This window comes from Poecilia mexicana, unplaced genomic scaffold (assembly GCF_051168715.1).
Source record: "Poecilia mexicana isolate PSO_F unplaced genomic scaffold, ASM5116871v1 scaffold_11, whole genome shotgun sequence".
NCBI classification, from domain to species: Eukaryota; Metazoa; Chordata; class Actinopteri; order Cyprinodontiformes; family Poeciliidae; genus Poecilia; species Poecilia mexicana.
Window position 1 is genome coordinate 12,714,809 of NW_028263380.1, and position 23,489 is coordinate 12,738,297.

General features: G+C 40.4%; 1 protein-coding gene across 1 annotated transcript; it reads right to left on the reverse strand.

Annotated features, from left to right (window-relative positions):
* Positions 1-432: 432 nt before the first annotated feature.
* fbxl2 (F-box and leucine-rich repeat protein 2) lies at positions 433-22,339 on the reverse strand. Its single transcript, XM_014987692.2, has 14 exons — positions 21,805-22,339; positions 15,216-15,277; positions 9,045-9,099; positions 7,838-7,912; positions 7,522-7,616; positions 6,148-6,312; positions 5,893-6,019; positions 5,585-5,659; positions 5,342-5,472; positions 5,141-5,201; positions 4,453-4,497; positions 3,816-3,872; positions 3,496-3,708; positions 433-2,618 (listed from the first exon to the last, which is right to left on the reverse strand). Exons 1-14 carry the CDS (start codon positions 21,832-21,834, stop codon positions 2,511-2,513), a joined length of 1,299 nt encoding a protein of 432 aa, XP_014843178.1. The 5' UTR covers positions 21,835-22,339; the 3' UTR covers positions 433-2,510.
* Positions 22,340-23,489: the final 1,150 nt, after the last annotated feature.

Consider the following 23,489-nt stretch of genomic DNA (forward strand, 5'->3'; position numbering starts at 1 on the left):
TTCAGGATAATTTTCTTCCCAAATTCAGAAATTACACCTTATTTATGTGGGCGTGTCTTCTCTCAGCATGGCCCTTTGGTGACATCTAGATGCCGATCTGCCGCAGTTTTCTTCAGAACGGCCCCTCAGATGTAGAGATAAATTTCAGAGAACTTACCGATGTTTTGGCAAAAATATATAATTTTTTTCTTAACTCAGATTGTCACCACTTAAGTTTTTTTAAAGCCACTTTAAATAAAACTTTACCATAAAGACTTTCATAGAGGAGATGTGTATACAGTGAAACATTTCCAGAATTAAAATGGGTATGGATTCTGGAAATAAATATTTTCCATGCACAATATTTTTACTTGAATTAGAAATTCTGAAAACAAATTCTATAATTTTCCAGATTGTGGAGGAAAGCTGGTTTCATTAAAGAGACAGGAACAGTTTACTATTAGTCATCTTTATTTGTTCATTTGTCTATTTTTTCATGTATTTCTTTATTTTTCTTAAACATAAAACTGTTAAAACTGTCAGAGGACATTAGTATAACAACCAGTCATGCCAGCTATGTATCCATCTAAATCTTAATCTTCCTTTTTCTTAATCTTTGATCCTTCCCACTGCCCTGCCTCTTTCCAAAGCCTTTAAGCACTTGGCACTAGACAGCATTTACCAGTTTTTAGTGTAGCATTATCTCACAAGCTGGTTTCATTTAGTTGGAAACATTTTAAGGGGCTCTATTTCCATCATGGCAAAACAAAGGTGAGATCCTGTTGATCTTAAGGCATACTAAGCAAATTAAACCAGCAATTTTAGGACTTTCCAGAAATCACATTTAACTTTGCTAGGTTTTGCATCTTCTGTAGTGACAACAGGAACTCTGTGTTAAATCTAATAAATTATTCTGGCAAATTTCCTCAGAAGTATAGGATTCCATTCTTAATAAATATTAATGCACTGCTTAGCAACTGTAAACAGCTGAAATGGAAAGATAAAAGCCAATTTATAACATCTTACAACAAAGGTAAAGTGACAGTTACATAGAACTATACTAGAGAGACTTTCAAATAAATAAATTTATGTGATTGTCAAAAAACTTGAGGTGCCTTTGCTCAGTCTCGAAGCCAATTCTTTAGCTCTCTTCGATTTCAGTTTTGAAGCAGTTCCACCTACCAAAGCCCTGATTGATATCCAGATACACACAGCAATAAATCTGAATACTGGATGTCACAGTCCCCTTAACTGTGTGCCACAGTCACATATGTGTAATAAACTACTCAGACTCACTCTGATCAGTAATGGGGACTGGAAACCTTCCGATGTAAACAGGTTAGCCTCTGCTGCTAACCTTAATCTGAAATGTAAACAAATGCTTCAGTGTCAAGTAGGAGATAGTTCACAGGGCTAACTGACAGGATTGGACCAGGGCCTACAAGCCAGCAGAACCACACAGGTCACAACAGAGGTCACTCTTTCCAGAAGCAGTGTAATAAAACGCTTTTTGACCCTCAGGGTCTTGTCATAGGTCCTTCTTGTTAAACAGCAACAGTTTTTACATTAAAAAGACAAGCGTATGTCTCTTTCTGAATAGACAGCCATGGACACTTACAATAAGCACTGGGAAAAAAAAAAAAAAAGGAGTTGCAGTTGTTTGGCCTTTTCCCCAGTTTTTGAGTGAGTTGCTGTGAAGCTCTTTTTTTGTGTGTGTGTGTGTTGCAAAACATTCTCTGTACAAACAAAATCAAAATCTGAACAAAAAGTTTCCCAGATGCACAAATAGGTCACATGTCCTGTTTTGTTGTACTTCCTGTTCGTCCCAAGTGTTCCACACTTCAGACTCGAGCTCGCTGTGACAGTACTTGCACAAGATCTGCATTTCAGCCACATCCCGGCTCTCGTCTCTCACAGAGCTGCAAGTCTGTTAGCTGAAGCAAAAAAGAATCACAGGATGGTCACGTAAAGGTAACGTGTGATCGGCCGAGATGAAACTCTGGAGTTTGTAGCTTGTCCAGGATGGAGAGAACACCTCTTCTCTTTTTTTTGTTTTTCGTGTTTGAAAATGATGCATTTTGTTTTTTGATGTTCCACTGCAGTCTCTTACACCGAAAGGTTGGATATCCGCGGTGCGTGATTCATTATGAAGCGGAGAACCTGTTTTTGTCTTTGGAGGATGAAGGAGAGAACAAGACAGAAATAAAGAAAGTCCATCCAATCATATCTCTTTCCTTCAACCTCTCCAAACCCCCCGCCTCCCGTGCTGCTGCAGTGCCGATTGGTGAGCAGGAAGAGAGAGGAGGTGCGGTTTAAACCGATCAGGGATCAGTGGAGATCAGTCCATGTATTGATCTATGATCAGGAGCAGTGAGTGGGTCCAGCCCCTCCCCTCTCCTTCACCGCCTACCCTAGCCCCCCCACCCCCTGTCTCCCCAGTTCCTCCCTCCCACCCACCCACAACCCATTCGGAGCCCATATCAAAGCAGCAGGACCTGTAGACAGAGGTGCCCCCCTCTGGCTCTCCATTGTCAGAGGATGATGCAGCAACGGCACAGTCGCTGGCCCCCTCCATGCACAGAGGGGGGAGGCGTTACTGGGGCAAAGTATGCGTGCACTTTGATATCCGGAAGCTGGGCCTGTGCAATAAAGAAATACATTTATTAGTTTGGTCACAAGTTTAAATCCACTTGTCATCAGCATAAATGTAATTTATTTGGAGCTTTTATTGTTGCATGTTGTCAGGTATGAACTTGGTAAGAGAAAATTAGCCCAATAGCAGTGGGAGTGCAGGTATACATTTCATTCTGCATGTATACATTTTGACTTTGTGTGGAAGAAAATATCCATAATAGATTAAAATCTTGCAATGACAGACATGTCCATGATAACCAGTCTGAACAGTATTAGCATGAAAGAAGGAGCTTTACATAAGCTCACCTCTTATAATACCAACATGTTTTTACAGTGCTTTCTGTAATATTTCTACTGGGCAAGAATGATAATTAACACAGGATGAGACTTGGTTGCATAGACAAAACACCCAGAAAGGACATTAACTGAATGATGTTGAAACTTGTTTATCTTCTGAAGGAACTGTCAGCCCTAATGCCCATGTTTAGATTAAGTAAAATCTTCATGCAACAATATAGACCCATCAGTAAGTTAGCTGAAATGTTGACACATGTTAATAATTACCCCCACTAAATTCAGATCTACAATTATGTTCTTTCAGTTTGTCGAACTAAAGAAATTTGATTTGCCAGTTGAAATTCATGCAGTTTGCCATATTTACTTTTGTAAAAATGTTGCACTTTGTTGACTTTGAAAAACTATTTTCTGCTGAAAATTAGAAGCCATGTAAAAATCCTTCTCACCTAGAAAACAATGCTGAAAACAAACCAAGATTCATCTAATCAAAATCCCTAAAGTGTAAATAAACCGCACCCTTTTCACAATAAGAAAAGCAAAAAAAACAAACATGCGAATGAACATCTCTTCGCTTGTGCCGCTCACCCTGATGCGCTTGATGCCAGCCCTGGTGACTTGCTGGCAGTCGTAGAGTTCGATCCGTTCCAGACGGTGGCAGCTCTTGAGGTGCTCCAGGGTCACGTCGGTGATGAGGGGACAGTTGTCCAGCTCCACCACCGTGAGGCGCTCCTGACCACAGGTGCTGTTGCTGAGAGCTCTGATGCCATCATCGGTGATCAGCTCGCAGTGGGACAGGGACTGCCGGGGGTGGGGTGGCATGAGAGAACGGACGAAGACACGTTGATGCACAGCCAGGCTGAGAGGGTTCTGGCACAAATTCAGACAGTGCAGGTCTAAATGTTTACCAACGCTTGCAGCCGTGGGCAGTGGATCGACAGCTGAACCAAGGTGTTATCGGTCACCTGGGGGGAGGACGGGCTTGATTAGAAAATGTCTTCACATGTCTCCACACAGCTTAGAGGCTGACATCTCAATGTGGAGTGATGCGCTGCATGATAATGTGTTGCAGCGAGTCTCTCTCTGTCCTGCTCGCTGCATTTAATAGTGATTCAAAGGGTGTGCAACAAGAAAAAAAACCACATAGTCATACTGCTCCAGCCTGCTACAGTCTAACCTCTTCACAGAAGTAGGGGGTGAGCGAGAAAGGCCTTGAATTTTGACACGATATTTTGAGGAAGTATTTTGATAATGAAGAAGCCTAATTTAAATAGGCTTCTTCAGGACACCGGTTACTGAAAGAAGTGATATTTGTATCACTAAGTTGCACACAGCTGCATATTTATTGATGCGCTTGTGGAATGAGAGGATTAATGTATCAACAGCAGAGAAGATTATAATAAAAAATAATATTTTTGTTCTGTGTTTTTATTCAACATCATTACATAAAACTTGTCAAAACAATAAATCAAAAATTCTTATGATGATAGAAAATTTTTCACGATAAATGATCAGCGATACGTTAAATGCCACATATTCACTTACCAGAATACATTCTTCCAGGTCCATTTTTTCAAGCTCATGACAGTTCTGTGGGGAAAAAAAAAATGGATGGGTTGTTCAGAAGTAAATTCAATTCAATTTAGAAATGGTAAGTGAAATAGATGGTTGGCTCAAGACCCTTCGCTTTGATGTAAGACCCCACCCCGGCGTCAACAATCAGCTGGAAAGTGGATGACAGTTACTTATGGATGCAAAATGTATTATACTGTCAAGAAAAGGTTCAGGCAATGTTTTTAGCTATGAAGACAAAGTATGGGGAGGAAAAGTCACGAGCAACAGACTTACAATAGTCCCATTGCAACTCATAAAAAAAAAAAAAAAAAAAGAAAAACAGCTTGAGAGCGTTTGTGTGATCAGATCCGTGATCAGTAGAAAATATACCAACTTTGAATGTTGTGCAATTCCATTAAACAACATTTGCACTCAGTAGTGCACAGTGTTCAACACTTAAAGCCCTCCTAACCTTCTGCTGATAATCTGACGAATCAGTGGTGTTCATTTTCCCCACAGAGGAGCTACAAGTAATGGGGGAGGCGCAGAAACCTACCATAAACGCAGGCAAATTCCACACATTGAGAATTAACCTCGTCCAGTAGTACTGTTGTCCAGAAGACCGTGAGTATGTCGTAATCTGATGTGAAAGTAACCAGTAAAAACTAATAAAACTCACCCGTGCAAGAACCGTGAACCCCACATCAGTAACAAGCGAACATCGCGCAGCCTCAAGGATTCTTGCAAAACAGAAAATAAAGCAAATATTTCCATTAAAGAAATCTGTGACCAGGAGGGGGTGCTGACACCAATCATGAGCTTCAAATTCAAATTTTATGCATTTAGATAAACCAGCTACGTTTAAAGTAATGTCACTTACTTGAGTTGAGGACAATTAAGTCCCAGTGCAGTCAGAGAGGCGTCAGTGACATTACTGCAGCCAGATATGCAGAGGATCTGCAACTTGTGGCATCCCCGACACAAACTGACCAGGCCTTCATCTGTTATTTGCTGGTGGTGTCGGACAAAGAAAAACAAGTTAGAAGAACATTCAGTCACACAAACATTCCCCTCAGTTATCACTAATAGTTAGTCCATTCAATAAAAGAAATGCTGGACTTACTGTGCAGGACTGCATATTGATGGTGGTCAGTTCAGGGCAGTGCTTCTGTAGCTGCTTCAGTGCGCCGTCGTCCAGCTGGTTTAGAGCAAAACACATTGTTAGTGAGATCTATTTCTATTATTTAGCTGTGCAATGAAATACTTTTCTTTTTTTTAGAAAATTTGAGATTTTTTGCCAGAGGTTTACTCCCTTTTTTCTAACACTCCATAATAGATAAAACATTTTATAAATGTAATTCACACAACCATATAATAATGCACTGCAAAAAGAAAGAGTAGTAGTAAAATGAAATAAGTTGTGTGCTTTACCTGCGTGCAGCCTCTGAGGAAAAGTGCTCGTAAACCAGTGCAACCTCTAGCCAGGGCCTCAATGCCGTCACGCGTGATCTGGTCACACCACGACAGATTCAACATCTCCAGCATTCTGCAGCCGTCGCTACACAACATCAACGTGAAAACAAAAAAAGGTGTGAAAATCAAGGCGCTTTCACAAACAGCGTTTGCAAAACGTTTAAGTGTGTAAGACCTGCAGAGTTAAAAGCAGGGCTACGACCTCAGAAATACCTCAGGGCCTTGAGGGAGTGGTTGGTGACGGAGACGCAGGAGGTGAGATCCAGCTGTTTGAGCTTGGAGCAAAACTTGCTGAGGCTGAGGCAGGTGCTGTCTGTGATCTTGGTGCAGCCGTTCAGGTTCAGCACTTCGATGTTTCTACAGTTCTGAGCAAATGTCCTGGGAGGCAGGTGAAGCGTTAGAAAGGGAATTTCTCAAGAACCGTTTCATTTTTTTTTTTAACTTAAAAGTCAGATCGTGGGAGTGCGTGAGGAGCCAATACAGTCTTATTTCATATGTTGCTCTTATTCGAAACCTTCAACCCTTAGCTACATATTGAACTTCTTCATAGTGCATTTACCCTTTTCATACCCTTTGAAAGCACCTCGCACTTTGTTACAAACTAATGCATTTAATTGGGACTTTATGTGATACAGGAGAATAACTGAAAGCTTTAAGACTTTTTCTAACAAAAATCTGAAAAGTGTGCCATGCCTGATATTTCTGAATAAAATCCAGAGCAACTAGGAAAAGAAAATGTGTTTCTGAAGTTTTCAAAGATTTATAGAGCAAACAGGCTGAAGAAGGTTGTTTGTTCAGGTGGGACCCATACTGAACTTTTTGTGACCCTCGTCTGAAAGGCCATCCTAATGGCAAAACAGGCTGGTGGCAGCTTTTCTTCAGCAGGGAGAGCACAGCTGGCTAGATTTTGTGTGACTAGAGTCAAAAATAAAGTGCATATTCACAAATTTCATTGTCCAGATCTAGATCCAATTGAAAATCTGTGTCAAAACTAACATTTACAATGTTGAAAACAATCTGAGCCATTTTGTAAAGAACAATGGGCAAAGATTTCAGTCTCTGAATGTCAAATGCTGGTGGAGACATACCCAAAAGACTAACAGCTGTACAAAGATGAACCACATTTTTTCCTTCTTATTTATAAAATACTTGGAAGATATTCTTTTGTAGATGTGCCACGTATAAAGTCTCAACAGTCCTACAATTACATGACGAATAAATGAAATGCATGGCAAAATATGTGAGCAAATTAGAAAGAGCTCAAGGAGTAGGAACATTTTTGTAAACCTGCTTTTTTATAGAAGAAACAGAGCCCATCATACAAAAGAAGTGTATAACAAGAGGTTGCATTTCCTTCTTCTTTTTGAGTGGGTACAAAGTAAACTAGGATGAAACGTAAATAAACGAGCTCCCAGTAGAATCCCCAGGGAATGAAGAAGTACAAGCTGCTTAAACTTATAATCACAGAGGCAATAGCAGCAAGTAAACAAACCAACAAGAGAATGAGTTTCTTTTATTGAAAAAAAGATCAAAGCTGAAGTGCACTCATCTAATCAGTGTGTGCCAGAGAGACAATGGGAATCTCACTTCATAGAAGCATCTCCGACGCTCAGGCAGCCCCTGAGGCTAAGCTGCCTCAGGAAGCCTCCACAACGCTTCGAAATGTTTTCTACCACCCGGCCCTGAGGGACACAAGGCCAAACAGAGAGAGCGAGAGAGAGCAATGTGAGTGGGCAACAGGACAGTGGATCAGCTAAGACGTCACAGTCCACACCAAAGCCTACTGACCCAGCACTAAGCCTTCAGCTGGGTAATGCTGCTCAGCCAACGTTCACATTTACACATGCGGCGAATACATTACTGTCCACTTTATCGCCTTCGCCATCAGAACCACGGGACTCACTTCTATGTCAGTCTGGAAGTTGAACAAGTCGATCTTCTGCCAGTTGCTGCCATCTAGAGCCAGGACGTTCCACGCCTGAGAGGGGCACACCAGAAACGGACGGGGAAGTGGGTCAGACAGAGGTGGAGAGGGACGAATGGCATTTCCTGTAGCACGAGGGAAGCTGGTAGAGAGCCAGCCTCATGGCGAACTCATGAAACTCAGCATCAATACGTTAAAGACAATTTCCTAATAATCTTTAGAAATGTGAATACTTCCATTCCTTTAATGGTCAGTTTTACTCCCATATGGCCAAAGCAAATGACTATAAACAGCATTTTTTTTTTTAAATAAACTTGATAATTAAAATATGATAAGCTTAATATGGGAAATTAGCTAAAATGAAATTGCAATAATAATAAAAAATATATAATTTTTATGTATAGAGCAATCAAAATTATTACCATTTAATTAACAAAAGTTATTTAAGATTAAATCCAATTTGTGTACCTAAAAACATAATGTATATACATTTACACTATCTATGAAACAGATCTCAATGATAAAGTGAAAGTACTTTAAGAAAATTTATCTAGAATGTCCAAAAACACTTCAATAACTGGTATTCATTTGTGATCTACGTAACTTTTTCTAATTTTAGTTCTTCAGTAAATATCTCTCCAAACTCTGGGAAGGTCATTCTAAAAGTGCAGATGATGTTAATAATTCTTTACCAACTATGACAAGATGTCCAATACCCTGAATAATTTAACCAAAATCAGTCCAAATAAGAATAAAAAAGAAGTAGGTTGGGATGAAAAGGCAGCCGAAAAATGGAGGTGTTGAGAAAATTATATAGTTTTCTCTGAGTCAGGTTACTTTGTCACTTTGAGATCAGCAGTAAAAGCAATGAGGACTGACTTCGAATGTTACAAGAAAAACACCAGGAGCTCCAGAAAAAGAAACGTATCCCTGTGCAGAACTGAACTTCCGTGTTTTTGTTTTTAAATAGATGATTCAATTCTAAACAGCTTTATGTTTTTAGTCCACTATGGCACTGTTAATTTGCTTCAGGCCAGCAGAGGGCACTTCATTATTAACACTGAAAGGAAATTCAAGACTGGTCAAAGAGTTTAAATCGGATCTAGGATGTCATTTAAAAGATATTTGCTGGAATCAGAAGCGCTAGTGGGTACATTTGCATAAAGTTTTGAAAGATTGTGCTTACCTTTGACACCTGTGCACATCTGCAGAGTGTAACCACGTCTAAATAGGAAAATATTCTGCAAAGAGAAACAAAAACTTTATCTTAATTTTGACAATTTTCACAGCTATTGCTATGGTTAGATGCATTTTCTCTTCTGCATCGTTAAACTCTTTTCTTCTTCTTTTTTAAATCCTCTCTAGTGGTGCATTTTCTTCAGCTGACACATTTACTGGCAACATAATCACAGCTAGGTCTTGATGTATGAATTTTTATAACAATTTCATAAAATGAAAGATTTCAAAGGATAGAAATAAACAAAAAGAACAATTAAACTTGCTTTGTCCTCCATTGTATCGATGACATCACATGAGGCACAAGAATCAAGAGTTGATCAGCAGTCATTGCAAAACAATATGGCAAGTGAACAACTCTGATTAGTCTCCTTAAGCCTTTCGTGATGTCACCAGAGGAACTGGCATCTGGAAGCTTAGATTTAATCTTGAATAAATCATATTTTACAATATAAAAACAACAGAAATAAGACATGTTCCGTAGATACTAGTTTGACTTATTTTAGTCTGACAAGTGGCTTTAAAATAAGGGGTAATCTGTTAGTTTGGCAGCAGGAGAGCCCAACATTGAGGCGGTGTTTGAGCTGAGGGCCGGTCATCCACAAAGGGCCGCATGCAGCCGGGCTACTGGGTCAGCTCAATCCATTAATCTGCCAATGAGTAATCTCTGGCACTCAAGACATCCAAAACGTACAGTACATGCATATACATGAGGATCCAAATGAGCCCAAAAACACTAACATGAAGGCGTTTGCCGTCCCAGTTGCCAGTAGTGAAACTACTTGTTCCGTCTCATAGAAGCTGTTTTAAAGGACAGATGTATAGAAAATATAGATTTAAAAGATTGTCACGGTGCCAAGGTTTAAAGTACAGCTGTCGTGTGAATGTCCTTTTAACACGAGCTGTCCATTGTTTTCCTCTCTTTACCCAGACAGAGGCTGTGTTGTGTTCTGAGGCGTGTTGGGTCGGGACATGTTCAGACATGTCCGTGTAATCTATACCAGAGTTTTTCTGTCAGCAAAGTAGGACCACACAAACAGTATAACATTGCTCCCAGTTCACAGACAGCACACACACACACACACACACACACACACACACACACACACACACACACTGTACAGGAACACAGAATCAGTCATCACTGCGGCTGACCAATCACGTTCCCACTCATCGATCCTATTTCTAATAACTGGTTAATGGCCATCACACTGATTATTGATAGACTGTCTGTTTTAATCAAGCACAATCTAACTTTCTATTAAAGTGTGTCAGAGAGGCTTTTTACCACCCACAGAATTCAGTTTATAAACACTCAAATGAAAATCAATCAGATGCACAGAAAATTGTTTGTTGTCCCAGCCATTCTAAGACGTGCGAACTACTAAGCATTTATGTGAAATTTCAGATTATCTCAGAATTAATCCAGCAATCAGTCCGACATATTGAAGTATGTGACTGCAGAGCTGCACAATACTTCAGCTGCAGTTGTCATCACATCATCAGTTTGCAACAGATGATTTTATTTTATACCATAATTCAAATATAACATGTAACTGGCATGTGTGTCAAACTCAAGGCTCGGGGGCCACATCTGGTCCACCATAGCTTTTTATGTGGCCCGCTAGCCTCTAAAGGGACACATAAATGGAACCGACAAGGTAACAGTGTTTAAATATTATTTTACCAGTCAATTTAAATCAGTTTTACATCAATTAGTCCCTCCAGTTTCTTGTGAATTATCAAGGAAATTTATGCAAAATCAACAAATCATATTTTTCCGCTAATCCATAAGTGTGAGTTTATTGCAGATTTTTCGCAAAAATGGTTAAAATCATGGGCTCCAAGTGTTGGTTTACTCCCACCTTCCAGGTGGCAATATTTTTTACTTCTACTAAACAGCTGCATCAGCCTTATCTAATGTTGAGTTATAATCCATAATGATACGGAGAGTAATAAAAAGTCACATTTACCATCATAGAGAAGTGCAAATATTTCTAAATTACTACTGCAAACACTTTTTTATTGCAAAAGAAAAATCACAAAATCATGGAGCAACTGAAAAGATGTTCAATATTATGCATTTCTATTTTGGTTTTATCAATACATTCTGGCACCACTGGCCCTTTAAGAACATTCATGACCTTGATTTGGCCCAAAAGGAAAATTAATTTGACACCCCTGGTGTAAATCTGATAGCATGTTTAGGGAGTTAAATTGATTTTTGACTTGCTTTTATGGCCACTTGTTTGACATTATGGTGCATCATGTGATTATAGAGATAAAAAAAAAAACATGGCTGAAAAATGTGCGTAAAACAGAACCAATACTGTTGCAACTTTCAGAAGTTAAATGGCAATGTTATGTTGCGCAGGCTTCAACAAAATGCGAAAAATGTCTGCAGTTATACTGCATTGTGTGACAGTTACAATTTCATAAAGAAGACACGGCAGAAAAGGGGAGAAGTCAAAAACACAGCACAGCTAAATTCAGAGACATAACACCCTGACATCTTCAATAATGGCTTTTCCACCTGAATACACATAAGAAAGCACTAATCCAGAGATTCAATGCGAGAAATAAGCTAATAGTCTTTGATTGCCCTGTCAAATCCTTCCCTTTTTCTCCAGACAGGATCTTAACAGTGTACAGTCCTATTTGATGAAAAAATGAACACCTGACCCTTGAAGCGTGGCAAGATAAGAGCTGGTCCAGCTTTCGGCACAGTTTGAGGCTGGTTGCCACAGTAACGGCTCAGACATAAATTTGGGTGCTGCTGGTGGGGAGCCTGCTGAGTCAGCCCTTCTGCGTAAGGAGACCCTGAACGGCTCTGAACTCTCTCCGTCAGACGTAGTTCTTGTATATCACAGCTGTTTTTCACAGTTTATACGCGCAGCGAGCCGGCCTACATAACAGCTGCTTATCATGCACCAGCTGAGAGGCAGAGGGACAAGAAAACAAAGCAGAGAACTCAGGAACATCCACAGAGATAGGTTACGCACGAGCACAAACGCCAAAAACAAGAGCAATTATTCAGATCGACAAACTCTTATGAAATTTTGGCACCACAAAAATACAGCGCATGAATGACATGCTACAAACAGAGTGTTTGTCATGAAGCGGCAGACTAATAAACCTCCCCTAACCTTAGCAGAGAGTTTTAATTCAGACCTGCAGCTGCCTTTATTAAATGATAGCCTGAAAACTGCAAGCTATTATCATAATCAAATTATTACCCAAGCCAATATTCAGGAGAAAGTACCCAATGTTCTGTGAAGACGTTGTTCCTCATATCATGAATATTGGGTTTTGCAATGCTGACTGAAAAATAAAAGAAATCTCGAGTCACTGTTTTAAGGGCAAAACAAAACAAAACAAAAAAAAGCTGATTAAATAAGAATCTTGTGTTTCCTAACAAATGCTTACCGATGATTAAAACCTCCAGCCCTCTGATTTAATTAGCATGAGGCGAGTTACATTCCCTGGTTCATTATCCTGTTGATCTTGAATATGACACCCCTCGTGACGCTAAAAAGTGGAGTTATCCAGTCCAGGTTTATTTACGTGCACATTAAATCGTCACACAGGACTGAAGGACAAATCAATCTAAAACCACTTTTAATATTCTGTACAACCTTTTCTTTTATAATTCTGGCTTTCAGTCTTCTTTCTTTTGAGTTTATTAGCAAGTCGCATAGAATAGAGTAGGTAGAATTCAACTTTATTGTCATTGCACACGTCACAAGTACAAATCAACAAAATGCAGTTTTCCATCCATGTTTTTCTTTGTTTGTTTGATAAACTGTGACATAAAAGTTTTAGTTTAGTTTAAATAGACCATCACTTTTCGCCCACAAGGAATTAACGGGCTTCTGAAATCCCAGTGAATCAAGCTTCTAATATAATTAATAACCGAGTTTCACTAGATTATTTCCGGGTTTGTTTTTTTTTTTACAGACCGTTTGGGATTTGACCGAATAATTTTCCAGATGTATTCTTCCCTCTACAAGTGAAGATATTACCAAAGCAGAAGCACAAAACCAAAGTGTTGAGCATGCTAACCGGCTGCATACTTCACAGCTTGAACAATGTTTTAATGAGACTACTCCTTCATGTCATTCAAAAATGCTTTTGTCCTTTGAAGCTAAAACATTCAGCAGGGCCACACTCGCACATCACTGGTATGAATGTCGTAGCCGTTTAAGGAATTTGGAGCATTTGAACCCTTGTTTTGTTTACAGAGTGGAACTATGATAAAACAAACAACTTCAATGGATTCAAAAACATGGAATCTGGCGCGCAAGAATTAATAGCATGTGGATACACGCCCTCTTAATTGGACAGACGTCCCTTAAATTACGCATCATTAAACATCCTGTTGGGTCGTTGTTTTAACAATGTGATCCAAGCTGTCACCCTCAAAGAGAGGAAAGCTGGTTAGAATAATAGGAAACAACAAAGGAACCACTAAGGCGCAAGCCTCTCATAAAGTGGAAGACACTCCAGCGCCAGAGTCCACAGTAACAAAATAAACACCTTCAAGCTCAACTCAAAATTTTCCTCAATCGATATGGACAAGTTGTTTTGGCCTTTAAGGGGCGGTATTCTGTACGTCAGTTGTCTCAAAACGCCTTTCCTAAAGGGCTGCCGTCTTTCAAATTTTAGATGTCTTTCTGCTGCAGCACGCCTGGCTCCAGTACTAGCTCATTCACATGCAGTCATACAGCTCAACTGCATGCTAGTAAGGCAGTTTTGCCATTTAATTTAAGTTTGTAGGACAAGGGCCGCATCTACAAGTTACAAAATCTCGAGAACTGCAGTTTGAGACAACTACTGTACATTTTAGATATCTTCCTGCTGGAAAACACCTAAAAACAGATGGATTTGTCATTATCAGGCTCCTGCAAAAAGACCCTCAAAACACTAGATCCTAGCCCTCAACGACTTGAATTGTCCAGTTTTGCTGCATGTTTTATGACAGTATGAGGTTAAAAGCTCAAAAGGACAAAATTTGAGATTTCTTTCCTCAGTGTCATAATCAAAACAATCTGGTAGTCTGTACATATGCTGGGTTCACTGATGCTGATCCTGCTCATGTTTTGTCATATTCCTAGCAAGAAAAGGGACTAATGGTAATTTTTTACTTCATCGCCACAAGTCAGATGATTAAAGTATAAAGCTTAGCTTATGCTATAAGCAGACTGTTGATCTTAAATAAAAATTAAACATTAAATCTTAAATTTTAAGTCTGATAACTTTTTTATTTTCATCATATAAGAAACCATTTCAAGCTACTGTAGAAACTGTTTTAAGCACACGGACAACATAATGTCTTTCACCGAAAAACAAAATTATAAAGGGGAAAAAAAACAAAGAAGCTCCATCTAAACCACAATCCATGGTTTACAAACCAGATTTACTGCTGTCACAATAAGTCCCCCTCACAGCTGATGTTGTGCAACTGTCTCGATATGACACACGTGACAGCGGGTCATGTGTTGCAGCTGGAAAGCGCATTCTACCCTGCCGGACCAGCGAAAGTGTGATGGTGCTAATGGGTGGACTGGTAGCCTCTTTGGAGTGCAGATGGAGCAGCAGAGGAACACAGCACTGCGGAATTCCCCACAAGCTAAGACAAACTATTTATAGCACACACTCTCTCTCTCTCTCTCTTACTTACACACACACACACACACACACACACACACACACACACACACACAGATATACAGCTTACACAGGCCTCAGGAGTGTTTCACGCATGCACACGCAATCTAGCATCGCTCAAGCACAGAAATAACATCATGTATCAGAGGAGGTACCTGCAGCCGTGCCTCTTTCCAAGACATAAGCTAACTCATACAAATCAGCCTGGGAAGATGAGCATGTGTGAGGCCGCGCATAATGCCAGATTTATAGAGCGTGTGCAGCTGGCGTGTAACAAAATATTGGTCTGTGGGTCACACATTTAAACATGTCAAGGAAAGGGGCTGATATACAATCACACAGGCTAACGGCTGATTCGGCTAATGAATAACCCCGACCTAAGACTTCAGTCAAGGGCGATTTGTGTCGTGTCGTGGGTGAGAGACTGCGTTACTGCTTGTGTTTTCAACCCTACCTGAGAAGAAGCTCTTTGGGGAGCTTCTTGTTAATTGGCGCTTCATCGCCGGTCGAGAACACCTGCAGAGACACAAGATAAATAGCAATAATGGTGAGAGGATCGTAAGTTTAACAAGCTCGTAAAAACATGACAGAATCCGTGTCCTGCGAGCGTAATAACCGGGCGGCAAGCGCAGCCGTTTGAAAGGTTTCATTTATGTCAAACAAGAGCAGAAATAGAGCCCTACAACTTGTTTACATTAGTCATCCAAAACTGAGCTAACACATCTTTAATTTATACTAATAAACACACAAGAGGACACATTTGGCTTCTTGTGTCCTCCTCCCTGCAACATTATAATTCTGTCAGGCTGGTCAGCTTGTTGGCATGCTTATCTCAATTAGCCTACTCGCTGGATGTCTGGCCATCTGCTGAGCGGCACACACACATACACACGTATGCTTAGGCACACTCGTAGGTTATTAAAGCCAGACCGTTCTGGGTGAAGAACAGTTTCAGGACGTTCCCAATCGAGCCGGGCTATGAATTCAGATTAGGGCAAACACCCGCAATCACACAGCCTCTGCAGGCACACGCACATCCTGTCAGTGACACGCTTGGATCCTAAAGGAGTCAGTGAGTGTATCTAATGTGGAGGACTCCCTGCTGTGTCACATGCAAACAGGAAAACAAAGGGAAGGGGAGTGATCGCTGTGCAGGATGAGCAGACATGACCTCTTTGAAACAGAAAGCAGTCAAAAAGAGCAAAGAGATGACTAAAAGGGGGAAGTAAAGATCAGAAGACAGAAACTGAATTGCAGTGAAGAAAAATAAAAATAGAGATCATTTGTTAAAAACCACAATGTAAAAGAAGAACCGGGAGACAAATGAGGAGGCAAAGGTTAAGAGTTTGAGAGGTCGAAGAGACAAAAGAGAGGGAGTTTTTCAGCAAAATATTAACCAAACTGGTTTGAATGTTAACGGCTCTGCTATGGTAACAGCGAAATGGACAAAGAGGCTTGAAATGTGGAAGCGCACTTAAGGCGTTTCATCACAGCTCACACCTCTGCAACTCCATAAAGCTCTGTCGCATTTTTTATGACTAAAATACATCATTATATTGAATTTAAGCATCAACCACTGCAGTGTGTCAATTTAAAGCCTTTTAGATCTCTTCAAGCTCCTCCCTTGTAGAAAACGTAGCTCGTCATTATGGTGTTAAAAGTCTTTAGTTTAATTTGACTGGAAAAAACTGGAATGGCAGAAATGTTCCTAAACCTTGATGTTTTTTTAAACATTTAGTCAGGAGAAAGGGGAAAAAAAAATATGCAAAAGTGTTTCTTTTCAGGGTTTTGTGACAGACCAAAACAAAGTATCACATAGCTGAAGTGGAAAGAAAATTGTACACAGTTTTTAAAGGTTTTTGCCAAAAGAAAAATCAGACAAAAGTGGAATGTATTCGGTACATTTCCTCGGTCACCCCTGAATAAAACCGCAGCCAAATGCAACTTTTAGGTGTCACATAATTAATAATTAAGGTCCAACGACGTGGACAGGAACACAGCAGGCAGGTATGTGAGAAACTTATGGAGAAGTTTGAAGCGGTGTTATGTTATAAAACAATATTCCAAAATTCAACACTTTACTGTCCGAATTCACATATATGACAACAAAAACAAAAGTAGGTGATTTTTGGCTGGAAAGCCGAGGCTATTCATATTAAATTAACTGGAATATAACCCATATAAAACTTAAGAATGATGCAAAGTCATTAATAAAATGAGTAATTAAATTAAATATCAAGTATCTAGATTACTTTATTGATGCCACCATTGCTAAAACATGGCTTTAACAATCAATTACAACATGCGTCTGTACAATCACTGCACAGGTGGTTTGAGGTGTTGAGTACTACTCTATCAAATATCTGAACATGAGAAGAAAGTAGAAAAACTGCCTAATCAGTCCACCTAAAGCTGACGGCAAGGTGAGCGTTAATTAAACAACCAGCCAAGAGACCCACAGTAACTCTGAACAAGCTGCCAAGAGCCACAACTCAGATGGGAGACGCCAATATAATTTTGCACCGCAAAAGTCTGTACTTTATCAAATAGTTGGAAGAAGAAAACCACTGCTGAAAGAAAGCTTTCACATACCCTATTTTAAGTCCTCCACAAGCCATGTAGGGGGAAACGGCAAAACGGCAAATATGTGGAAGAAGGCGTACTCTGGGCGGATAAGACCAAAATTGATTTTTTTTTTTCTCCCCCATCTACATCTAAAAACAAACATTGTACATCGCCATAAACGCGCCATCTTTTCAGGAGCTGGCTGGAGTTCATGAGAAAAATAGATGGATATAGAGGCAGTCGTGTAAGAAAAACGGCAAAATACTTGAGACAAGCAAAGAGGTTCCAGCAGAAAAACGACCTCAAACATCAAGCCAGCGCTAGAATGGAGGAGTTTACCATGATTGAGGATCTGTGGCAAGACCTGAAAATTGATATTCAAAAAGGCTCTTCATCCAGACTGATCTTGAACTATTTTGGAAAAGAGGAGTAGGTGAGTACACTCATTTTGTATTTGCAAAAACGAGTGTCTATGATGTAAAAAATATTTGAAAACCCATGCATCACTTTCCTTCCACTTGGAGAATGTGCGCCAGTTTGTTTTAGCCCAATAAAACACATTGAGATCTGTGAAGGACACCACCGCACATCACTTTTTGCAGTTGGTCTCGAAATGTTTTCAACAGCCTAAAAATCCTCCAGTGGAGACGATAAACGGAGCACACACACAAGTCTAAGGTGTTAACACCCTAAGGTGTTACAGATGACACATTTCAAAATAGAAGCTGGAACCTTCACGATGGAGAGGATACTCTAAAATCTTTCAGGAATTGAAAGTCCCAAAAATCACGGAGCCCGTCGAAACGTTTTGTAAAACGGGAAAGCAAAAGCAGAATGGTCCTTTAAAGGTCTAAATAATGAGATCCAGAGGACCTTAGTGGAAAATGAGTCAGACTTTTATGACACAGTTGCAAGACAAAAGTCATAAGCTGATTAAAGGTTCATGACAGCCTGCTGAGAGGAAGCAAATCGCCTTCTGAACAACTCTTAGTGTAGTTGGGAGCAAACTCCCGTTGTCAGATTAAATAAAGATTAAACGATACAATCCCGTTTCCTCCAGCATCTGCAAAGGGAAATGGGTTGCTCAGAACCACCTTATAATTGCCATCTTTGCCGTCTGAAATGGTGATGGCAGCATCCTGCTGTGCAGATAATTTTCTGTGGTGGGTCAGAACAGAAGAGAGAAAACATGGAAAAGAAAAATACAGGAGGAAAAATTGAGCTCTCTGGCTGCAGGGTAAGGGTCCAACAAAACAACAACAAGGCAGGGATTCAGCTTTTTGGGGAAACTTCAGCAGTGATCCAACCTTATTCTGGAACGCCGCAGTACTAAGGTGCAAAAAGATTCATGTTGCCACATATATTTTCAGTAAACAACTCTACAAGTATTTTATAATCTAAAGAAGAAATTATGTTGCAAGTGTTTTACCTAAATGCTCCAAAAACAAAAGTAAAGTCCTGAATCTGTCAGCAGATTCAGGATAAAATGTTTTAAAAAAAAGACTCGAGCTAAGACTACCTCTGAAGCATGTCACTTATCTTTTACTTCAGCTTAGAAACTGAACATTTTATTTTATTTGTATACAACTAGTTCGCAACAAATGACCTCTAAAAGCACTTAAACTAAAAAGATCCCATTTATGCACAGAAATGCACTGTAAAGTCAGTCCAGTCATGTAGAAAGGTTCAAATTGACAGAAAACTTTGCAGATAAATTCAGTTTATTATGACAATAGATAAAATATTTCCATCTAATGAAATGCCGAGACTCTAGCTTGGCAGCAGTCCCTCACACTGAGCACACACCAGTGGAGAGGAAAGGCCACATACACTAAACAACAAGATAAGCAAAGAATTAGTCAATTTACAGGCCTAAACAAGAAAATAATTCCTTCCTTGCAATTAGTCTCAATTTCAACTTGTTTAAAAGCAAATTCCTAACATAAAACCAAAGAGAAACACAGAAAATCACAATGAATCAATGGACAAAAGAAACTTGATTACGAGTTTTGGATGGAGACTTTAAAATCTGCATTGATTCTGGAGCAGATAAACCTCAGCAACTGGTTCTTTTATTTATTATAACAGCAGTGCAGCCTCCCTAGCCGGTAAGGTGGCATTCCTGTTCCTAGAGAGCTTGCAGCAAACTTGGACAGCCTGAAATTTTCTTCTACCAAATAAAAGCTGCTTTAAAGAAATTACAGTTGTACTACGTCAATAATGGAGCCTTTTTGTAAAACCCGACTACAAAATACCTCAGGTGTCTAACAGTCAGCTATTTAGCCCGATCTTTCCTCGCCAGCCTAGTTTGTTTGTTTTGTTCCACAATACACTGGTTTTCATGCAAGAACACCAACACGTCCTGTTCTGATTCACTCACACTAAGTATGTGAGCACACCCAACTGAGAAAGTCAAGTACCATCAAGTCAAACCCTAAAGAATCTCAGCAATGTGTTAACAGCACATCAGATAAACCGTGTCCAGCGCCCGTCGGACTGGGTGATATTAGGCCTGAATCTGCTGCGAAGTCAAATGTTGAGAGTCCAAAGTGTTTTTTGCAGGCCTGTTAGGAATAAAAGCTCGTGTTTTGACCTGCTTCCCTGTAACAGTGGATTTTATGTAGCGAATCTAAAAAACAAAACAAAACAAAACAAAACAAAAAAAACACACAGTGTGTTTAATGAAGCATATCGTGGAGCCATTGTTCTGAAAGTCTGCAACCAGCCGTGGATTTAACAAAGGAGTTTGTAAACTAGTTTAAAGACACCATTCGACTTCACACTGACATGTGCTTGGCTGCGACGGCTCCGCTGTCACGGCTTATTTACAGCAGACAGTGCCGAGACTGTAAATATCACTCATAACATACTGAACCGAGATCAATGCAGATCAGGCCCAGAGTTTCCGTAAAAACTCTCCCTTATCCGTCTAGCTTTTATGCTAACAGAGCTAGTCGCATTGTAGCCTTGCAGCGAGAAGGTCCTGGGTTCAAATCCCAGGCTGGGATCTTTCTGCATGTAGTTACATGTTCTCCACATTAATTGTAGGTTTAGACAATGGATGGATGCATAAACTGTGGAGGAAAAAAGTTTTATATTTGTCTGACTTACTCATTCAGTCAGGTGATCATGCTTTTCAGTGCAGACTTGGAGTTATTAAAAATAAAGAGCCAAACTGAACTGATTGTGGTTTCAAGCAACAAAAAAAAGAACAATTTGGCAAATATTTGAGATTGATTTACTGTAAAACTGATTAAACTAGAAGTCTGCTTAATGCTGCATTCACACCGGCTCCGTTTAGTCCGCTTTAATAGTGCTCTAGACTGTTTACCTAGAAAATCTTGCTTGTTTTGGGAGGTGTGAATGCGTAACCCAACTCTGATGCAAACCAAAAAAAGTGAACTCTGGTGCAAACTCAAACTCTACCTGCAAACTTAGGTCTCAGTTCGCTTGAAGTGAACTCTGGCACAGTTCGAATCCATATGTGAATGCCAAGTGGACCGGAGTCTGCTCCAAATGTAGGAAGCGGACTGTAGCGCAGGGCATTCTGGGTAAATACAACCAAAACAAACACTAGCAGGAGAAATGCCTCCTGGTTTTTTGCCAAACACACAAGAGAAATCCTACAACCACTAAAATCTGACACCACTCTATTTTTGTTTTCATTGCGCGAGGAAATGCCTTTGTGCTCAGTGTCTTCGTCATTTCCTTAAGTAGTTCTTGGTGCAGCGCCATCATAGGTGGTAAGCAGGTTTTTCAACGTGTTTCGTTTGTTAACACACTGTGCAAAGTAAAATCAAGCCTCACAAGCTGAAAATGTAACCGGTGTTGTCACTTTAGTCCCCAATCAAACCGAGTCTACTGGTCTATCAGGTGTGAAATCACCCTAACAGGTTTTTAGAAATCCAAATTAAACCTCAAATTTAAATGAAGTTTACATTTGTTTAAATAATCTATAATACGTGAGAAATGAAGAGCTCTTGGGGGCCCCCTGTTGGCCTCAGGGGATCATAAGCAGCAGCTTAGTTTGCTCATACCTTGGGCAGGCTCAGGCCCTCATGTGTAGTATGTCTTTTTTCTGGGAGGGGGTAGGGGGCCATTGGGGTAATCCAGCCCGTGTCTTCTGCCCTATGGGGGTGAAAACTAAACAAACGCTGCAGCCCACTCTGAAAGCCTGTAACCTCAGGCGACAGACCCTGATATATTGACTGTACACTCAGCCACAGCCCTGCTGTCTGTCCAGCAGTCCCCAGCTCCGTGTTTTCACTGTCTGCTGCTGGTGCGGGAGGACAACAACAAGATTTCGGATTACCCTTGACCAACAAAACGCCTCAGCTCCTGACTGCGTGTACAAATTAGGAGCAAAGCCCCACGCACGCACGCACGCACACACTCAAACACAGTTTGCTTATACAAGACTCCCTACTGGAGACAAACAGTTTAACCGCTGGTGGTCCACTCCCTCCCTGTGTCATTACCTCGAACCGGCTCTTGGTGATACCGTTCATGTCTGCGGCGGCACCTTCCTGCTACAGACAGAACCAGTGGAGCCGCTTCTACGGCCGATTTTGTCGCCGTTTTATTTTTGGGAGCGTAGGAGCCGAGCTGAAGCTGGGTCTTCACAACCTCCTCCTCCTCCTTCTCCTCCCCCCAGCCGCCAGCGAGGCTCCTGTCTCCGGGTCAGTGAGGAGGCGGCAGCGGTGGTGGTAGCGAGGCGAGGTGTGGGTCCGGAGAGGCCTGCGGTACCGTGAACGCTCGCTGTCTCGGAGAGCGAACGGCTCCCCAGCACGTCTCATCACAGGGCTACCAAAATAACAATAATAACATGGACGGTTCTGTCAAGTGACTTCACTTCCGCCTCTCCCTTCATCATCGCGTACCAGAACCAGTCAGCTGCGCCCGCCGAAACCGTAAAAAAACACTCGGTGAATGGGAGATTAACGCTCGTCGCTAACGCCTCATCTTTCTCACGTCGAGCTCCGTTACGGCGGAAGACACGAGCGCTTTCCTCGCTCTTTTCTGTTTACTTGCGGGGGGAAAGGGGAGGGGCAACGTGACGTCATTGATGCGGGGAAAAGCACGCGTGGTCGATTTGTTTTGATTGTGAGGTCCTCCGGGGCCTGTTTCTTCTCAGCAATAAGGTACACGGGACGAAAGTTGGGCGTAGCATAAACTGTCTGAGGGGAAAAGCAGTGATGAATTTATGCTTGTTTCATTTCTGGAGACATCCAGCTCCAAACTGTTTTTTAAGTCTGAAAAAGAAAATGACCACAAGTCCATGAGTGCAGTCGAAAGACAAAATTAACCCTATTAAATTCCCTTAAGTGCACAGGTAATTTTTGTTTTCCAATTTAAAACTGTTTCCTCGCAGTCAAAACGAATATTGAATATTACCTCGAGGAAAGTTGGAGTTGTCTTAGAAACAAGATAATTATATTCGTTGTTTTATACTTTACAGCCATAAAAAAACAAATAACTGTGGCTTTTATCTCATTTTTGCCCTAAGAGAGTTAAACTTCAATTTTTACTTGTTTTTGTAAGATTTTATGTGTAAGATTGCCACAAAAAATGAACTGAATGGAAATCCTACTTTCAATATTATTTTACATACAAATGTGAAACTGTCCTGTGCATATGTATTTAATTTGATACCCTTAAATAAATCTAAAGCTTATTGTTTTCAGAGGTTAGTAAACAAACATCATAAAGACCAAGGAATACACTGGTGCATGAGGGATAAAGATGTGAAGTTAAAGCAGAGTGAGGATGTAAAACAATATCTTAAGCTTTGGACATCTCACACAGCACCATTTAATCCATTATCTGAAAATGGAAAGCGCTTGACTCAATGCAAAACCTATCAAGACTTGAATGCCTCCCTAGACTGACAGGTCAAGCAAAGAGAGCAGTAATCAGGAAAGCAGCTAAGAGGTCCATGGTAATTCTGAAGTAGTGGAGTTGATAGAAATATGCATAAAGCAGAACAACAACTCTGATCACCAAGCTAAAGCTACAATTTAATGGTTGCTATCCAACCTTATTCATGTGTTAGAACAGCCCAGTCAAAGCTCAGAGCTAAATTTTACAGAAATATTGTAGGGAAAAAAAATCTAAACTGTTTATATAGGCTGTCTATCTAATCTGATATTTGAGCTTTTGCACA

Excerpts from the sequence above, each read along its gene's own strand:
- fbxl2 (XM_014987692.2), bottom strand. The coding sequence starts at position 21,834 with ATGAACGGTATCACCAAGAGCCGGTTCGAG. Across the intron at positions 5,660-5,892 it reads TCCTCAGAGGCTGCACGCAG|CTGGACGACGGCGCACTGAA; the intron begins GTAAAGCACACA and ends GCTCTAAACCAG. Across the intron at positions 5,202-5,341 it reads CTTAATTGTCCTCAACTCAA|AATCCTTGAGGCTGCGCGAT; the intron begins GTAAGTGACATT and ends CTGTTTTGCAAG.